The sequence below is a fragment of the Xiphias gladius genome, chromosome 3 (assembly GCF_016859285.1).
Source record: "Xiphias gladius isolate SHS-SW01 ecotype Sanya breed wild chromosome 3, ASM1685928v1, whole genome shotgun sequence".
In the NCBI taxonomy this organism is placed as follows: Eukaryota; Metazoa; Chordata; class Actinopteri; order Istiophoriformes; family Xiphiidae; genus Xiphias; species Xiphias gladius.
In genome coordinates, this window is record NC_053402.1 from 10,969,418 (window position 1) to 10,989,269 (window position 19,852).

General features: G+C 42.2%; 1 protein-coding gene across 4 annotated transcripts; it reads left to right on the forward strand.

Moving 5' to 3' along the window:
• Window positions 1–7,142: 7,142 nt before the first annotated feature.
• zgc:112183 (uncharacterized protein LOC550410 homolog) lies at window positions 7,143–17,339 on the forward strand. 4 transcript variants are annotated; one of them, XM_040119578.1, is made up of 9 exons: window positions 7,143–7,762; window positions 8,897–9,007; window positions 10,986–11,027; window positions 13,008–13,074; window positions 13,299–13,351; window positions 13,800–13,865; window positions 14,730–14,786; window positions 14,857–14,933; window positions 17,184–17,339. In XM_040119578.1, exons 1-9 carry the CDS (start codon window positions 7,652–7,654, stop codon window positions 17,287–17,289), a joined length of 690 nt encoding a protein of 229 aa, XP_039975512.1. In that variant the 5' UTR covers window positions 7,143–7,651; the 3' UTR covers window positions 17,290–17,339. The 4 variants fall into 4 exon arrangements, with proteins under 4 accessions (XP_039975512.1, XP_039975526.1, XP_039975534.1 ...); XM_040119592.1 differs by lacking the exon at window positions 7,143–7,762 and adding an exon at window positions 7,902–7,977; XM_040119600.1 differs by lacking the exon at window positions 7,143–7,762 and adding an exon at window positions 7,999–8,143.
• Window positions 17,340–19,852: the final 2,513 nt, after the last annotated feature.

Genomic DNA, 19,852 nt, shown 5'->3' on the forward strand with positions numbered 1-19,852 from the left:
TATTAAAACAATAAAAATACACGATGCAGTAAAAAGTCATATGAATGAATTGTGTAACAATTAGTAAAGTAGTTGAAGACATTATTAAATTATAACCCATTATAGTGAAATGTTGTTTCAAAATTTTCATAATAACTTTTATTTGGCATGATTGCAGTAAATTTTTAATGCAATTTTTCTAAAAGTCTGTTGTTATTTTGTACTGGGATTTTTCTCAATGCTACTTTTAGTTAATAAAGTCACTTTTCATGACAGTGCTGTTGTCACCGCCCCCTCACCTTTCAGCCAATCACATACCCCCTACCTCTCACAAGCAAGCTCAATAACTGTGTAGCCAGTTAGCTCCTGTTAACTACATGCATTACTTAATTAATGCATGACTACATATTTATTTGCTTATTTCTTATTTACTTATTTATTTATTATTGAACACCGTAGTAAACCACTGGGCTCCAACCTTTCTGGCTTGTGTCCCATCAAAACAAAGCAGCTTCGTTCTGTGACCCCTCATCACACGTTTTATACTATATTCCATGAGTCCTGAGCAGGTCAACCAAAGTGATTCTACCCTCTGAAATTGTTCAGTTTAAATAATTTTAGGGGCCCAAATGGCAAAAGCCCCATGTTGGGAACCACTGCAGGAAACCACTGATAATTTCTAAGTAATTTATTAGGTACACCTGTACAATGTAATGCAATCAAATATGATATTTTATAAGATTAATACATGTAATAAATTGTGAAGGTGCACCTAATAAACTCGTCATTCAGAAAAAAATACAACTCACTGATTAAAAATAGTGAGGCAGGCATTTTTCAGACGATAAAACTTTAGAACCAAAGTTAAAAACCTCAGTAAAATCATGAGGGATTGTAACCAAATGAAAGCTGTTCTCAAACGAATATTGCTTAAATTGTTGTAGAATAACACAGCAGTTCAGTAGTTTTGCTGTTTACAGATAAATCTCAACGGCGCTGTCCGATTTTTGGGTGACGCTCGACCACCAGCTGGTGTTAAAATGTATTTCTCCAGAGAATCACCTACACCTCTCAGTGGTGTGTGTGTGTGTGTGTGTGTGTGTGTGTGTGTGTGTGTGTGTGTGTGTGTGTGTGTGTGTGTGTGTGTGTGTGTGTGTGTGTGTGTGTGTGTGTGCTGGGTCAAAGAGAGTCTGTAGGAAATTCACATTTAAAAATCCCCACCTGGATTAGCTGGACTGCTGTTATCTGTACACCACATCATTTAGTTCATCACTGGTATTCCTGACTAAAATCTTGTTAATGCTCTGTTTATGATCGCACACAGCAAATCAGCAGACAGCTTCCTCACTCATCCACTTCCACTTCCACTTCCAATCCACTAGTACGCGCACACACACACACACACACACACACACACACACACACACACACAAACACACAGACAGACAGACAGAGTCGTTCTTCCATAATTTCAGAGGACGTTACATTAACTTACCTTAAATTCATTCTTTTGAGACCTACCCTAACCCAAGCCTAAACTTAACCTTAAACCAAGTCTTCACCCTAAAATGTAATGATTTACATTATGGGGACTTGCTTCAGTTTTGCCTTCTGCCCTTATTGTTACAGTGGTAACATACATCTTCGAATCCCTGACAAGGCAAATAAAAGCTTGCTTCCACAGACTCACAGATTGTGGATGTTATTGCTGCGGCAATGTTTTTCTGATGGTTTATTCCCCTCATAAACTTCAAGACCCTCAGTAGCTCAACTGCTCAGTATTTGTGAAATAAGTAGTGCATTGTGTGTAAGCGTAGACGGGCTCCTCAGTAATAAAATTTGTGCTTGTATTTGTTGTTTCGCCGAGTTACAGCCTGCCAGAAACTACACAGCGTACTAGGTACAGATGGCTCCAGCTTTTTGCAGGCTAAAATGGGCCAGTTGGCCCACAGTTATTTAGACATCCAATACATTTTGAAGCACTCTTACGAGAAGCTGTCGCAATGAGAAACTAGAAAATAAATAGAAATGTCTTCTAGAAGACACTGTAATATGCAAAAACATGAAATTTAAAGTCTCCTCAGGAATTACTCATTATACAATTATTAAATAGATTATTATAATTATAATTAATTATTATAATAGAAGGAACATGGTACACATAAAATGATGTATTTTTCTAAATTCTGGTACAATCCCTTGTAGTCCAATAATAATTACTACTATGAAGGCTTAATGTAACGGTACCTGCATTTAAAAACATTTGCTGTATAATTACATTACCATCTCCTGGCTGGGAAAGACGAGAGTGAGGACACTTCCTGTCTTCTCCTGGTGCTGTCCACGCAGCACTGCCCAAACTGTTTGTGAGGACAATACCCTGGAGTCTGTGGGTTAGTGCGTGCGGACATGGCATAAAAGCAGATCTGAGTAAGGGTCTATAACTCACCCTGAAATTTCAGACAAAATATACCTTTGGCAAAATATAGTTTTCATTCAACAGTCTCACTTTTGTCACATTTTGTTATGTTGCAGCCTTATGATAAAATCGTTTAATTCATTTTTTCCCACATCAATCTACACTCTATACCCCATAATGACAAAGGAAAAATAGAATTTTAGAATTTTTTGCAAATTCATTAGAAAGGAAGACCTGAAATATCACATTGACATAAGTATTCAGACCCTTTACTCAGTACAGCCTCGGGTCTTCTTGGGTATGACGCAGCAAACTTTGCGCACCTGAATTTGGGGATTTTCTGTTATTCTTCTCTGCAGATCCTCTCAAGCTCTGTCAAGTTGAACGGGGACCATCGGTGGACAGCCATTCGATCTGTGCCTTGACACAATCCTGTCTCTGAGCTCTGCAGGCCGTTCCTTCAACCTCATGGTTTGGTTTTTGCTCTGATGTGCTTTGTCAGCTGTGAGACCTTGTATAGACAGGTGTGTGCTTTTCTAAATCATGTCCAACCAGGTGGACTCTAATCACGGTGACGAAACATCTCAAAGATGATCCAGAGAAATGTGAGGCACCTGAGCTGAATTTCAAGTATCATAGCAAACGGTCTGAATACTTATGTCAATGTGATATTTCCTTTTCTCCTTTTTAATAAGTTTGCAAAAAAATTCTCAAATTCTGTTTTTGCTTTGTCATTATGGGGTAGTGAGTGTAGACTGATGAGGGGGAAAATGAATTTAAATGATTTTAGCATGAAGATGCAGCCAAACAAGATGTCAAAAAAGTGAAAGGGGTCTGAATACTTTATGGAGGCAGTGTAAGTAAACACGGCTGTGTGACGAGTTCTCCACTGGCCTACCAGCATATCCCTGAGGATGGATACTTATGATTAAGTGAGCTAAATTACCACCCACTGGATTCACTGGACAATAACTTATATAGTATGAGAGTCTTGGGTTTCCTCTCAGCAGTTTCATGGCAACTATCTCATTATGACAGATCTCTGGGGCTTGTTCGTGATGAACCCAAACAACACAGAGAAATCTCACGTTGCCATGGAGACATATCCAGCATCTCTGCCCCTGCTGTAGGGCAGCTGGTACATCCTTGCTCCACATACGCCATCATCAGCTCCCGTGTGCTTCCTTGAGATTAACTAGATCCTCGCTGCTGCTCTCTGCTCCAACAGCGTTAGTCCTGAGAGCGTTTACATGCCAACATTAAAATTTGATGAGGCAGGCATGAAAAAGTAATATGTTGATCACACGGGCCCAGCTAAACACTGCACAACTTCCCCTTCACACAGTGAGTCATCCGCACAGCGGCTCGCCTCTGGTCTGCATTATTTGTACTTAAGGGCCAATTTGTGCTCCACTCCCACTCTGGAGGAACTTCTGTAGCTGACCTCAGCAAACACGTCTCTTAATGTCTCTTATTCAAAAATAAAACAACTGCATCCCATGTAAAGATTATTTATATCCCGCACACTATCTTTGAAAAGGGCGCAGTCTATTTGTTGGATTTCTGAGGCTTTTCTCTGCATTTGCAGTAGAAAAAAATGGTTGCTTCACTCAGCATTTTAGAAGACTACATCTTCAAAGGGAGCACTGCAAATATCATCTTTAAAGAACCAGATAGTCTCTGATTTTCATCCCGTACATCTGCTCAAACTGTCATGAAATTGAGTTTTTATTGGGATAGCGAAGTCGAATGTGCAGAACTTGTGGATGTCAGTGATTAAAGTGAAGGTATTGCGGGTTGCGAAGCGCTGCATGCTGTAATGCTGCGCCGTATGTGGGCACTTTGAAAATCCAGATAAGAGGCAAACAGCGGCCTGTTTGCGGTGGAGGAGGAGGAGGAGGAGGAGGAGGAGGAGGGTGGGCGATAAATGTCAATAAAAGAGGCAAGCATCTGCTGCCAGGGAGCTCCAGGCTGGACCCACCAGCTCCCAGTGTGACAATAACCATGGCGACAAGGCAGATTGATGCCTACATCCAGCACTGTTGTGTGAAAACTGCAGCTCTCTGCGGGGGTGATGCATGACCATGAGAACTGAGGGATATCACGCCAGCCTCGACTGTTTGTTTTTTATTTGTGTGTCTGTGAGGTTAGATTTGTGTCTGGTGAGAGCTGCTGCAAAAAGCCCTCAGGTCCTTTACCTAGGTAAACATTGCAAAGAAAAGTACAGGTAAAAGTCCTGCTTTTAAGAGTAAAAGTGCAAGTATTATCAGCTAAATGTACCGAAAATATCAAAAAGAAAAGAAAAATGCATATATACACTATATATTGTTTCAAATTACATCGTTATTATTGTTATTACTGAGGCATCACTATTTTACATATAGTTTGGTAGTAGTCTAGAGACTCCAAACCTGGAGGCTGAGCCCCTCCAAAGGGTCACAAGATAAATCTCAGGGGTCATGGGACGATTAAAAGAAGTCAAAACAATTTTCTGCTACAGATGTTTATGTTGATCTACCATCCAGCAGTTATCTAAATGAAACCACAGTGCTCCCCTTGAGGCTAACAAAGGCAGAAAATCAGCCTGAGATTTGAGCAGCCATCTCTGACACAGCTACACAGTTTCAGGCCCAAACACATACACACACAAACACACGCACAGACACGTTCCCCAGTACATTCCCAGTTCACCGCTGCACATTGCCCTTAGACTTGAAGCCCACCGCCGTCTGTCACGTCACATTACAGACCACTGAGCTGTGCGCTGAGCAACAGATGAACATGTGCAGTAAGCTACACTATGTGCCGCACACACAGTGCCCTGGCCCCGGGCGATGAGCGCAGAGGCCGCGGTGGCGCCTGGGTACATGATGTCGCCTCTCTCTCTGTGACTCCCTCCGCAGACGATCCTTGTGGGAGACAGCGGAGTGGGCAAGACCTCTCTGCTGGTTCAGTACAACCAGGGCAAGTTCATCCCAGGCTCCTTCACTGCCACCGTCGGCATCGGCTTCACAGTGAGTCCACGCTTCACCGGCGCCCACACACCCTCACACCCTGAATTTGTCTTCCCCCCCCCCCTGTTGTGCTGCTGACCTCACCCCCTGTCAGTGTGTCAGTGAAGTGCAGCATGAATCAGTGGTGTTCTCCAGTGTGGGATTTTGCATCATCTCACTCCATTCATTACGATCTTTAACACTCTGTAGGGGGGGATACATTATTATCTTTCATGATGGCACTGCCATGATTAAATTACTGTGAAGAGAGCACTACTAATGAATGTCATGGCGGCAGGCTGTGTGCTGCTGGGTGTTTGTAACGGAGCTGTTTTAAACAAGGATGATTTTCTGCTTTGAGACATTTGTGTGTGTGTGTGTGTGTGTGTGGGGGGGGTACGCTGTGTGGCAAGTGGAGGCAAATGGAGGGAAAACAGGAAAGATGTATTGGCTCATTAAGTGCCCCGATTTTTCTGCTGTGACAGTGACAACTCTGGCTTTGTGTCGTTGCCATTAGAGCAGCGTAGAGGAGGCAGAAATCTGCAAGAAAGTGTAAAATTGGCTCCGCCGTTTTGCGTTAGCATAGGTTTGTGGTAGTAGTGTGTGTGATTCATGGCTCAAAAAAACCCTGCAGGAAAAAGACGCTGCAGAAAAAAAAAAAAAAACCTGACTCTGCTGCATGAGTCTGCTGGATTTAAAGTCAAGGGTAATAGGAAGGCACCTGCAACTACACTTGTTTTCTCTTCCTTTTGATGGGGGTTGGCACAGATGATCCAAATAAAGTGCCTTCGATGCGTTTGTGTTGTTTCATGAGCATTTGCTGTTGTGGCTCCGTCTGCCTGAATACACTTTCACCTCTCCAATCTTTGCTCACTCTGAGCTGATTTGGATGCGCCTCCTCTCTTCACCGCTTCTAGCATGAATGATAAAGCAGCGAGTGCAGGGAAAACAGGCCCGATACAAGGACACGGCATGTCCAGGAGTCCGTCTGGTATGTGGTTGTGACTGACAGTTCAGATGTTATTATCTGAAATGTTAAACTGACTCACCCCGTTGTGCGTCTTACAACCCATAACTTCCATCCAGAATCAAACCAGTCAACCATTCAGTCCACATGCAAATACATCTTTTTTTTTTTTTTTTACCATTATGCACATGTAAGAGGGTGAGATGTTGCCTGCAGCTGCCTGTGTCACAGAGCGATGAGTTCATATGTTTGAACAAGAGATCACATCTCGGTTAAGTGACATAAATGATCTCTGACCATGTGTGGCTGGCCGAGTTCAAGTCAAGAGACGCTCTTGAACACGGGGGGGAGACAAACACTGCAGGTGAAGGTTTCATTCTCAGACTTGATTGGGACATTGAGTCTCTGTGAAACCATTTTAAACATGTTTGACATGTTAATTAAATGAAGGGATGGGGGGGGTTATGGAATCATCTGTTCTTGACAAGAAGAGATTTGCATAGTCGGTAATTCGCCCGCTGTGAAAGCGGGACCATTAAAAAAAAAAACGGGTTGCTGAAGAAGCTACAAAAACAATAAAGGAAAGGATCTGTGTAATGTGACATTTCGTTTCCCTGACAGGTTCTTAAAGGAAACATGCTTGAGGGGGGAAAAAAAAAAAAAAAAGTTTGCAGGCTTGTGCAGCACCACCTGTGGCGGATGAGTCAGCCATCGGCGCGGCTGACCCCATGCAGCTGTTTTAGTCAATGTCAGCCTGGCAGCGAGGCTGATGTGTCTTTCATAAGAGAACACATCGCCGTTGCTGGAGCGTACTCTCGGTTCAGCCTCTGCCCACGCCAGGATGCGCCGCTGCGCTCTGCGAAATCCGCGAAACGTTTCCGCCTGTTTGTCGCTACAGCTTTCTTGACCGCTGGTGGATGTAGACGCCGAAGCGCCGCCGCAGCTGATTTGTTGTGTTGTTTTTTGTTTTTTTTTTTTGTGTTTTTTTTTGTTGTTGTTGTTGTCGTTGTTTGTTTTTTCTTTTTCCAAGTTTCGACCGCCGCTCCCGTCTTTCGACAGCCAGACACTGAGGTGTGATCTTATTGATTTATTTATTTATTTGCCTCCGGGGAGCGCGTGGTGATCATTTGGTGGCCACACGCAGTATGCGAGCAGAGGGGCTGGAGGCTGGCGGAGACTGGGACTGAGAGGCGGAGATCCCTCAGACACCGCGCGCGTCTCCCTTGGACACATCTCGGAGATCTGACTGTGCGTTCGGCTCCCCTCGCCCGCAACACTTTTCTCGGCGTTGCGATGTCCACAAGAAAGACATCGTTGACGGAGAAGCAGACTAAAAACGGAACGTCAAAATATGTGTTGGAGAGATGCGCTTCTATTAACGAGTATTATGATATTGCCTTCAAGGTGTGTATTTCCGTCTTGCAATGTGAGTTGATTTTTTTTTTTTTTTGTTTCCTTTGCGATGCTGGTAGTGGAACAGGTGTTTGAATTTACTGTTGATTTGACATAGGGGAAAAAAGAAAAAAAAAAAAAAGAAAAAAAACTGGGTGTACCTGCAGCAGCAGCGACAACGTGAATATTCTTACTCTTCACATCTGGAGAATGTGCAGCGCTCACAGGTAGCCTGAGTGAAAAGCGGCAACTATCAGCTCTCGGGGTCTGGCTTCCTTGCGTTCTGCTTCTCAAACAGGCCATGCTCTCTCCTTTGTGCACCGGCGGCAGCGCAGACACCAGGTCCAAGAGCTGACGGCTTAGCGTGTATTACTAAGCAGTCTCCCGGAGCCTGTAAGTCTCTCGGGGTCTCGCCCTTTCTGATATGCAAATATTTGCTGAGGGTTGACTTGTTGATCCTCCCATGGAATATCGGTAAAAGCCGCCCGGGCACAACGGCTCTACAAAGACAAAATGAAAAGTTTAATTGAGGTTTACTTGTACTCCGATCTATACATTTACACTGCGTGTTCGTGCTGCTATGACTCATTGTGAAACCACCGGGGCTGTGTGAATAGCACATAAGGTTTACACCACATGCAGCTAGATGGACTGTATAATTGCACATCCTCTTGTAATCATATTGATTCGTTTTAGAGAAGGGCGCACGCTCAAAAGTGATGAGCGTAAAATTACAGAGGGGGCTGCAAACATCTTGAATCCCCCCCCCCCCTTCAGTATTGGCAGCGAGTCACATGTTGGTGGCAGCTCAGTCTACAGTGGATCACAACACTGTCTGTAGTGTGTGCTGTAGCTGTATTTGCCATATCATTTTAACATTTTAATGAGCTGAACACATTCACTGAGAGCTTACCAAAATAAGATATTCTGCAACAGCAACATGTAACTCCAACATCATTATCTCAGTTGTGAAATATTCTTCTTAACTCGATTGCAAAATAATTTATGCAACACATCCCCCGGCTTTAATTTCCTCTTCTCGGAGATTGTGATTCTTATTCTACCGCCAGGTAAGAAGGCTGTCAGTCATGTTTTTTGGCCGGCTGTAACCTGTTGTCCCTCTCTCTGGTGGTGGGTCTGCTTTAGGTGATGCTGCTGGGAGACTCGGCCGTGGGGAAGACGTGCGTCTTGGTGCGCTTTAAAGATGGGGCCTTTCTGGGAGGCAACTTTATAGCCACCGTTGGAATAGACTTTAGGGTGAGAGAGATGCTGCAGGACAGCCGCACATTCACAGAATGAGTCATAATATTGTTCATTATTTCAGTATGATCCATTAATGGTTCGTCATTTGTGTTATATTCCTCTGAAAACCAAGGTAATGACATTTACTAAGCAACAAGGGATCCACTTGTTAGAGTGACATCAGACCAATTATCACCTTATTTCCATGCCAAACACGCCATCAAGCTGCCATGATAGCACCAAATGTACAAATCCTCTCCCCAGTCAGTCAGGTTCACAGACCGCTTGTGCTGCTAGGCGCTGTGGACGGCTTCATAAATGTCCTGGCAGATGCCTGCCCACGTCCCTGTCTCCTGGAAAGATTGGCTGATCTCAACTTGGTCCTAGAGGAGTCACAGTGCTGGCAGACGAGCTCGTACATAGTCACATACACCTCATACACACACATACACACACACAGTGACTGTTGCTGAATTTGGAGCCAATTTCTATTATATATCTTCCTCAGCTGGGGCTGAACATGAAAATGGGCTGTTTGTGTAAGTGGGTGAGTGGTCTGTCATTTCTGGCCTCTCATTTCCCTCCAATCAAGGCAAGACACTCACACTAATGGCAAGTCAAGTAGGGGTGCTTTGAGGAGGAACTTGTGTCGCGTTAGCTAGAGTGATGTATTGTCTTCTTTGGATGATGGTGGAGACATAAGGCGTCATAGTGGATGTCTGGCCGCTAGAGCCATATTCAATAGACATAGACATTTCATTTTGTCCCCATTCAAGCAAAAGCAACAGGTACTGCGGCTAGAATCCATTCATAAAATGAATTAAAAAGGGAAGTGATACTGGTTTATACTTACATTAATGCAAACCAAAAAAAAAAAAACATGCTGGATTAAGTGTCAAGGCTATTCATTCAGAAGAACTGCTGTTAATGTAAGCAATTACCTTTTGTTTTCTTCCTTGTTAGTGAAAGGGGGCAAAAGCTGCATAGAAAAAGAGTCATCAGAGAGACACAGTTGAGTCAATATGCTGAGGTTGTCCTCTTTGCATGGATAGGCAGGCAGGCCGCTGTGGCAGCTTGTAACATGGCCGGTCTATTTTCGGCATGCTTCCTTGTAGCAGTTACTCAGCATGCAGGCTCCTCTCGCGTCATAATTGGGGGAAAAATGGAAACCCATGGCAACTAATGCAGGGGTTGAACCATGTCCATTCTGCCAAGGCAGAGGATTCAGCAGGTGGCAGCTCTAGCTGCCAGTGACGGCTTTGCACACATCGTCGAGGTTTCTTTTGATACCGTGTGGTTCTGTCTGCATTTCTTGTGTGTACTCTTGTGCGTTCATAGGAAAGGCAGGGGTTGTTTGTGATGACTTGTCACTGATATCAAGTTCTGAAGTAACTGAGGAAGTGCTGCATTTGCTAGTCACACTTCCTTCATCTCAGCCTCTCGCTCTTTGGTGTTTTTTGCTGCACAAGGTTGAAATACAGTTGTGACCTATGCTTGCTGCTGTAGCAGGTTGTGGTAACAAAAAACAACCCCTTACCCCTGAGGAAAAGAAAATGGAAGAACCTGTGACTCTTTTGTTTTGGTTTTTTTGCTAGTTTTCCTCTTTCAACATATGCAACAGTCACCACACTTACCACATATAGTTTTTTTTAGCTGATGTGCCTAAACTATTTTAGGCCAATCTTTGCTCCACAGTAAATCAGAGGGCACTCCTACGGGGCTGCAGGAAACGGGGGAGTCAGTTGTTATGCTGCCAGTCGTCCTCCTCACTGTTGTGTAATTAAGTCTTATCCCAGGACCTTGTTGTTGTGTGGGTGTTGCAAATTACTTTCTCTGCCAGTTGTCTTGTGTCTTTTGCCCCCCAATCTGAGCCTCTGAGCTATTATAGTCCCCTGTGATGTTCATCATTCATCTCTGTGCAGCTTTCAATCGCTCCAGTCTCTGAAGCATATGGTGAATTGTCAGTCTCTCACAGCGCTTCTCGTTTCTGTAGAATAAAGTGGTGGATGTCGACAACCTGAAAGTCAAACTCCAGGTAAGAGCGTGCGCCTTTACACCACACCTATATTTCGGCTCAGCAAATGACACATCGTATCATCGTTCTGGCAGGCATACATTAACCTGAATTCATCCAGTAGATTATGTAGAATCAAAACGAATCTGAAAAGTAATTTATTAGGTGACCCAATTTGTCATTGTTTGAAGTGTCAAGCCAAGTCAAATTCTCTGAATTACAGTCAACGTGATATGGTATGGTATAAGGGACTCTGCCGGGTTATGTGTCAGCATGCTTTTAATCTAAGGCACATACTTGTCTATCATCATAACCTGTTTATTCAACACTGAGTGGGAGATGCCAGAATTAGATTCCTCTGCTTGCTCAAGTAAATCCTCAGCTTCTCTTGCACGAGCGTTGCACATGATGAAATCCTGTGATTAATTCCAAAATAGACTCTACTGCGATGAGTCTATACTCTCCTGGAGTGACAGAGAGCTGTAACATAAGGTTAGAAAAATGAGGGTTTAAAGTCTTCAGGCTGACAAGATTAACTGTGTAAGAAATGGATGGGTTGTAATACCTTCATTTTATGTATTTTGGACAGGTTATTTTACAAGAAAAAAAAATCATAGACCATACATAGATATTGATACAACCTAAAAACTGCACTCTGCCTTTTTTTTAAAAAATATGAAGAAAACACAGTATCGACAACCAAAAGGTGTTCTTTCAGCTATCCATCTACCATTTGTTAATATTTATCTTGGAATTTACAGAACTTTTTTAGTAATTCACAATTTAATACTTTTAAAAATGTGATTTTACTGCTACTGTAACAAGCAATGCTAGTTAGCTTACATTTTAGCTTTTGGTTAAGCTGTCTTTATTCTCTACAACCAGATTTAGTTACAATATTGGTAGTGTAAAAACAAAAAGTAATGTAGCTTTAGTGGCTAGCTGTTTGTCTTATTGGTATAGACTTTAGATTTTTTCTATGCAAAAAAAATTTAAAACCAATGTCAACAAGTCAGATAATAGTCTTAACTGAAATTGGCCTAAATTTGTAGTTACTGCATTTGTACTGTGGCTTTGTACTGCGTACATCTGCACCGGATTTGTACTGTGGTATAATGGTGCTTTAGTTGCACAGGATTTACTGCAATGATTGTTCAGGATGTTCAGCTTCCCTCTTTGCTAAGCTAGGCTAATTAGCCTAACTTTTAGCGTAATTGGCTGTTTTTATTATCTATGACTGGATTTACCTGCTACCTATTTTTATGGGATAACAAACTAAACTAAGTAGCTACCTGTTTGACTGTTTTTTAGCCTTTTCCTTTGTATTAAACATTTGAAATAACTGTGGAATAAAAATTTTATAAGTTAAAAAAATGACAGAGTCACATTCTGGCCTTAGATAACATTTTGACTAAACATGTAGTTACTGAATTATGGCTCTCCGGGGCAGAATAATGCAGGATTTGCTTCGAAGTTGGTTCAGGATTTTAGTTACTTTACTAAGCTAGACTAGCCTTCCATTTAGCAGCACTAGCTTATTCACCTTTGACTGACTACCTTATTTATGTGAGTTAACAAAGTAGTGTTAAATTCCCAAGATGTTAATTAATCTCAATTGATACATTTCAATTAGATAATAATTAGAGGGGAAAAAAAATGTAAATTTAGCATTAGCAGCTAGCTTTAGAAATCTCACCAGCAAGCTAAATTCCGCTCTCTTGCTTTGACTGTTTGGTATTTAGCAGTTTTCTTTGAAATAATACAGTCAAGGAATATTTTTTATTTTATTTTTTTCTGTCAGAACAAATGTCAACAAGCCAGATTCTGGTCTTAACTACAACTTAACTAAATGTTTTCTAACTGCATTTCAGCTTTGTAGTGCAGTATAATGGTATGTTTCTGCTTTAGTCGTTGGCTGTGCAAGATTTGCTGTGAGGACTGTTCACGATATTCGGTTTTCCCACGTTAGCCGCTGTGTAATCATGTGGTTTTTTTATACAGATCTGGGATACAGCTGGCCAAGAGAGATTCCGCAGTGTGACGCACGCCTACTACAGAGATGCCCAGGGTAACCTTGGCTTTTTATACTGTATTTCACTTCCTCGTACTCTGTGTGTGTGTGTGTCTGTGTGGGAAGGACTAGTGTAGGTAAAAGAGCAACCTGGCTGAGATATATAGTTTTTATTAGTGTGCATAGAAAGCCTTTGTAGGTGTTTATGTGTTTGGTACAGAACACATTGTGCAGATAACAATATAGGTGCAACTAAACTGCTCCTCTGTTTCCTTCTACAGCGTTACTTCTGCTCTATGATATCACCAGCAAGCCATCATTTAACAATATCAGGGTAAGACTGTCTCAAATTACTTTTCCTCCCTCTTTCTCTCCTTCCCACTTTCACTCTCTCTCTCTCTCTCTCTCTCTTTCTCTGTGCTCTCTCCCTTTTCCCTTCCTGCTCCTAAACCCTCTCCAGCTTAATGCTTTACTCTGTCTATTTACATGCAAAATACTATTAGGTCCTCCAACATATTCTTATAGCCCTCTTTGGAAATGACATCATGTTATCGTTTGCATGGCTACACAGTTCCCAGTTTCAGTAATGAAAAGCAATAAAAGTGCACAAGGATAAGAGTGACTCAGTCTCGCCATGATTGATTTGAGAATGATAATAATATTACACAGCATGGGAGGGAAAGGAAAATGCAGTCTTTAAGTGGTGGTATTTGCTTTGTTAATAGAACCAGCCTCTCTTTCTCCTCCCCTTCGGTTTCTGTCTGTCTTTTATACTTTTGAAGGCTTGGCTGACTGAAATACATGAGTATGCCCAGAAGGATGTGGTCATCATGTTGCTCGGCAACAAGGTGAGCAAAGCCTACTTTTTGTGTTACATAAAAAGATCAGAAGGATAACTGGTCCCTTAGCACAATTTTAACACACTCTTATCACACTCAGACAGACAGAAGAATGCCTAAAAGCCAGGAAATGCTTTAGGTCACTGTGCAGCAAATGCACGAATGCAAACTCTCACATGCTTATTTTAACGTTTTGAAGTCAAACGCTGTCTCGATCATGCTTGTGTGTGTCTTCATTTATTTATGTTTTTAATGTGCACACTTGTCTGTGAAAAGAATTATGCTGCATCAAAAATAATGTTTGTCCACTTACAGAACTGTCGCTTTTGGAAGTACACATGAAGGCATTAAATTCTCACCCATCACTGGAAGTTACATGATCATTATGATTGGGAAGGATAGATTGAAAACAGTACCACACAAATTACTGTTCACTTGCTTCAAGCTTCCCCTTGCATGAAACCATTTTCTTCACAATGCTGCTGATGAAGAAGATAGAAAAAATTTCATGTCTCATTGCAACCAGCAGTCATTGCTAATATATCCAAAAGCTCCCTCTGGTGGCTCAGAGAGGACTCACCCTTCTCCAGGGTCATAGATGTCACACAGCGGCAACTCAGATCGTTAGCTGTGGGAGCAGCAGGACTGGTGGCGTCAGTCTGTGGGAGCGCTGCTCTTCTGCTGGAGGTGGAGTTTATGACATCTCATCAGTCTAAAGGAGCTCTGGCTCAGCAGCTGGCAGCAGGGCAGTCAGATAAGGGGATCTGTGGGCTGACAGGATGGTGCATCACTCTAGCTAATGGCATAGTGAATCCATGACCTTTCATCTCTGCCTTGATGACTTGTTTTCTCTCCCCGCTTCCTGTCTTACAGTCGGACATGGCTGCAGAAAGGGTCGTGAAGACAGAGGAAGGAGAGAAGCTGGCCAAGGTAATGTATAAGGGCTCCATGTGGTCATATTTTCCAATCCACTTGCTCTTCTAATGCTTTTCCATCTTAGGAATATGGTGTACCATTTATGGAGACCAGTGCCAAGACAGGAGTCAACGTGGAGCTGGCCTTTCTCGCTATAGCAAAGTAAGTCTTAAGGTCTTATTAAGTCTGTACACTACATGCTGCCCAGCACCAAATGACAGACAGTCCTATATCCCTTTATACCAAAATTTGCGTGTATATGTGGGTTTTTGTAAAAACGGGTTAACCCACTAAAAAGGTGATTGACTCCTTTTCCATTGCCAGAGACGAGTTTGCTTTTCTGTTTTGTTTATTTATTTATTTTTAATTGGTGTGTCACATTCGATGTTACGAATGTGCTGGAAAACAGGGTTAGTTAATACTAGAAAGCAGCATGGAGGCCAGTAACTATGTTATGGCAGTTACTTTTTTTTACATCTTTCACTTCAGTCTCTTCAAACTTAATGCATGCAGTGTTGCATACGAAGAATAAAATCGCCGTTCCACTGTCGTTCCCATAGACTGTAAAAAACCATCAATGTTCCTGGCTATTTAAGCACCAATGTCAGGAACTTCGACGCGCGCCATAGCATCACGCTGGAAAAGGGGCAAAAATTGGCATGCCCACATGGGTGTCATGTTTCCATCACTGCCGATTGAGGCTGGAGCCCACAAATACCCATGACTACTGTGGAGTCATTTGACCCAGGAGTGAATGCCCGTTGTACCCTTTCCGACTGAAGGTAAAAGCCAGATTTTAGTGGGTGTTAGTAGGTTTTTTTATCCAGTACGAAAGGGGCTCAAGTTAGCGTCAGCCTGGTGAACACAGTGGAGCATTTAGGCGATAAAGAGGCAGATGTTTCCTGAAGGAGTTGGTGGAGAGCAAAACAGATCTAAAGGGGACGTGAATTTTGGGCTTACATGACTCCAAATGAATGCTAATGTTGCTGTGTGTCTGCTGGATGTTGCAGGCAATAGTTGCTAACAGGTTTGCTGTAACAGCCTGATTATGATATGATATGTCATTGTTTTGGTTACAGCTTATTGTGCTGCCCCCAAGTGGCCAAAAAACATTTTTGGACATGTATGATGAGATGCTAATTTTGCCAGTACGCTGAATGTTTCTTAGTGTAATTTGTCTTTTGCCCTTCATTTCCCATCAAAAAAGAGAAAAGAATTGCTACAGGCTCTGAGAGCCAGACTTTATCACCCAATGTCAGTGATCGACCTCACTAATGCTCTTGTGGCTGATTGGGAAAAAAATCCCTGCATCCAGGTTCCAAAACAGGTTGTTGTGGAAGGCCTTCTCAAAAGAGCAGAGGCTAATAAAGCAGCATATTAACGCCCATAGCTTTAGAATAAAATGTTTAACAATCTCACGACAGAGGCTTGATTGGTTAATCAAGCACGTCTCTTTACTTTGAGCTCAAAATCAAGGTCTCATAGCAGTTTTGTTCGTTTTTATGTCACAAGATGCTGGAAACAAACGACAGGTGAAAAGTTGCAGAGTAGACTTTTCTCTACACCCCACTGCCCACCTAAACGATAGGAAACGGCTGAGAATAAAAACCATTAACAGAGAAAAGAGAGTTAATAAATACAGAGAAGTTATTGGTTCATTTCTTATTTCCAGAGACGTCTGCGATTGTTTTCCGAAACAAATATTTTACGCTTCAAAAGCCGCATCTCATTCTAAAGAAAATGTCCTCCAAAATTGTGATAGAAAGGCAAAAACAAACCGAAAGGAATCCAGTCTCCATAAAGGGTTTGTATTTTCATCTGCTTCATGAATACTGCCAACATCTTGTTACAGACTCTTTGACTTTTCTCTGGTCTTCTCCTCTGGGAGGTGTATTTTTATACTTTTCTTCGACGTGGCACTGATACTCACAAGCCTCCCTCTGACTCCTGAAACAAACATACCCTGATGGTTTTTAGCTAATTTGATGTTTGTTCCTGTTGACTCGTTGTAATTGGATTGTGCCTGTTTGGGGCTTCCTTGTGAATCTCAAACATAAAGTGCGTAATTTCTTTTTTTTCTGACTGACTTCCGAGTGAACACGCCTTTCTTAGGGAATGGCAAGAAGTATGAAAAGGATTGTTACTTTTGCACAGCGTGTTCCCTGAGCAGAGCTCTATCTTCAAGTGATGGGTATTTTAAGTAAAAGTCGGAGTTAGGTGAAATGATTCGTGCCAGAGGCATTTTGATGAAATCTCAGCGCAGAGGGATGATTCTCTCCCTCACTCTCTCTTTTATTTCTCTTCCCTTCTCATTGTCTTGATTTGCTCGCCCTGTCTGTGCGCCATCCCACACATCCACCCCCTCTGTATCTAACTTCCTCTCTCTCTCTCTCTCTCCTCTCACTCCACCAGGGAGCTGAAGCACAGAGTGACACAGCAGCCGAACGAGCCCAAGTTCCAGATACACGACTACATCGAGTCTCAAAAGCACAAGTCCGGCTGCTGTAGCCTGGTGTAGCGGATGCTGATCACCAGGGAGAGAGAGACACAGAGAGAGGGAGGGAGGGAGGGAGGGAGGGAGTGGGAACATGGTAAAAATGTCTGCTCTCTTACAAAAAGCCAATCCCAGCACCAAACCTGAAAAGTGGATGCCCTTGACTTCTCCACTGAGCTTTTTAGCTGAATGGAAGTGAATCTGGATTGGCCGCCATCCTTTATCCGAAATGTGAATTTAGGTCTCTTTTATGTCATGCGTAGAAATGTTTGTGGTCTTTGTGGTGACAGTTGTATCAAACTACAAGTCAGGAGTTACAATCTGAAATGCTATATCACATTTGCAGGGACAAAAAGAAAACAGATTTATCATTCCACTCTTGATAAACAACAGTTTTATACATACAATCAATACGACTCTTGATGTGGATATAGCATTTTGCCATGCAGCTCTGTTTGTTTCATCCCAGTTTTACCAGGCTGAACTGAATCCCTTTTGGCCTCACAGTCTTCATCATTATCCTTTGATACTTTAGTGTGTTTGAGAAGTGGACCTCAGTCCCACAGTCAGATTGTAGCTAAAATGATCCCGTCTGTTCACATCTGTAATGCTGTTAGATAGAATAAAGCCAACGTTTTGAGGGCGCTCGCCCACTGTGTGTCCGTCTGTACATTCAATTCAGGGCCTGTGAAACTTACTACTGTACTGTACATGTAACTGTGCTGGAGGATCGTCCCACCTGGCTACATACAAAGAGATTATTTTACCTATATTTTAATGTCCTCAGTTAGAGATTCCTCAGCATGCAGTTTGCCTTTTGCCATTCACACACATAGATGCACACAGCTCTCCCGAACATTGTTGTGTCTCCTTTTAACGATGGATGTTGTTGTCTAGGCTGTACCGAAGCTGTATTTGTTCATGCACCACATCGTGTAACCTGTTTCCTTTGTACAATGTTCATTATGAATGTTTGCTTGTGGAACTTGCTCGACGTCACATTTGTCCCGCCACTGAGGTGTCACGCTGATCACAAAGTGCCATGAAAAAGTGCTTTGTTATCATATAATATATATATATATATATATAAAAAAGTATATTTTGTAATGTATGTGGCGTTGTTTTATTGAAGTCAGTCTCATCCGTGTGTCATTGTGTGTGTTGGGGTTTGGGAGGAGATGTATGGGGGGGGGGGGCAGGATGACAGGATGTGCTGAGGTTGATAAGCCACAGTGTGGCAGCAGCTACTCTGTTTATTCTACAGCTTGTCACACTAGAAAACAGTAAAGTTTTTCAGCAGTTAGAAAGGTAATTATATACGTGTTAATGTATCTTAGAGTCTATTTTGTGCCATTGTATAGATCCGCAGTTTTTGAAACAACACCTGTACCATGAACTTTTTGTTAATGCTATGGGTGCAGTGACATTGTGTTACTGTGCTGAAGGTAGTGGACACTATATACATGGAGTACATTCAAGATGCACTGCAGTGGGCCGTAGACCTGAATGCAGCTCGGCTCCTCTGCCACATCTATGAGTCCGACTGCAGACACATTAAGGCGCCTGTGCATTCTCTATCCTTTACTGTGAAAAAGTCATCATGTGGATGACTTCCCATTACAAGCTAAACTCCCTGCTGTATGCCTCCAAGATACTGTAGTTATCAGCACTGATGCTCCAGTGGCTTTAAATTTGCATCGTCCTGTCACTGTCCTCCTATCAGGTCTGGAAGCGTCCTCAGCTGAAAAGTCAAATCCTGCCCAAAGTTGTAGGTCCAGGATTTTCCAGCCAGGCTCTATTTTTTTAAAGTACTGCCAGTGTTTAAAAGTTTAAAAGTTTAAAAACGGATGCTGATCGTTATTGTTAAATTAATATCTGGTTCATGAAATGCCTAATATGTTCATATTGAGCATTCGAATTTATTCTAATCTGAAGACTGGCATTTCAAAAAGGTAATAACTAAGTATTATCTGAATTTTAGCACTTGGGCAAAAACAACGTACATATTATTTCTGGCAGCCAGAACTCAGGCATCTACTCAAACTCTCTTTATGTAACAGCTGTATACTCTTTATATAGTATTTAATCCAGCACATTACTGGGATAAATTCTGTTTTTACGGCAGATTGTACAACACAGGGAAAAAATCAATACAAATCAAATGCTTTTATGTGTGAGGGGTCACAACAACAAAATCACTGTGGAATATCACAGACATACACACTGTAATTTATGTCCCCCTGGGCTCATTATACAGCTAAACAGACATGGATGGATGGATACTTAATTCAGAGGAAAATTAAAGAGATTATGGAGAATAAACACAATATATATTGCAAAAATGTCCGTGCCAAATGAAAATGGAGAAGTATAAGGTGTACAAAAAGTGGTTCAAATGTTATAACTGAAACATTTCTGGTTTCAAAAATAATGGACACTTTAAAAAAAAAGTTTAAGAAAAAACAAACTGAAAGACTGAAATAAAACTGTACGAAAGGACTTTTGGGGCGAGGGATCATTACGACCGGATTTAAAGTTGCCCCGGGTCACTGTGTGTGCGCCTCTTGGGGCGACCGGGCACTCGTTT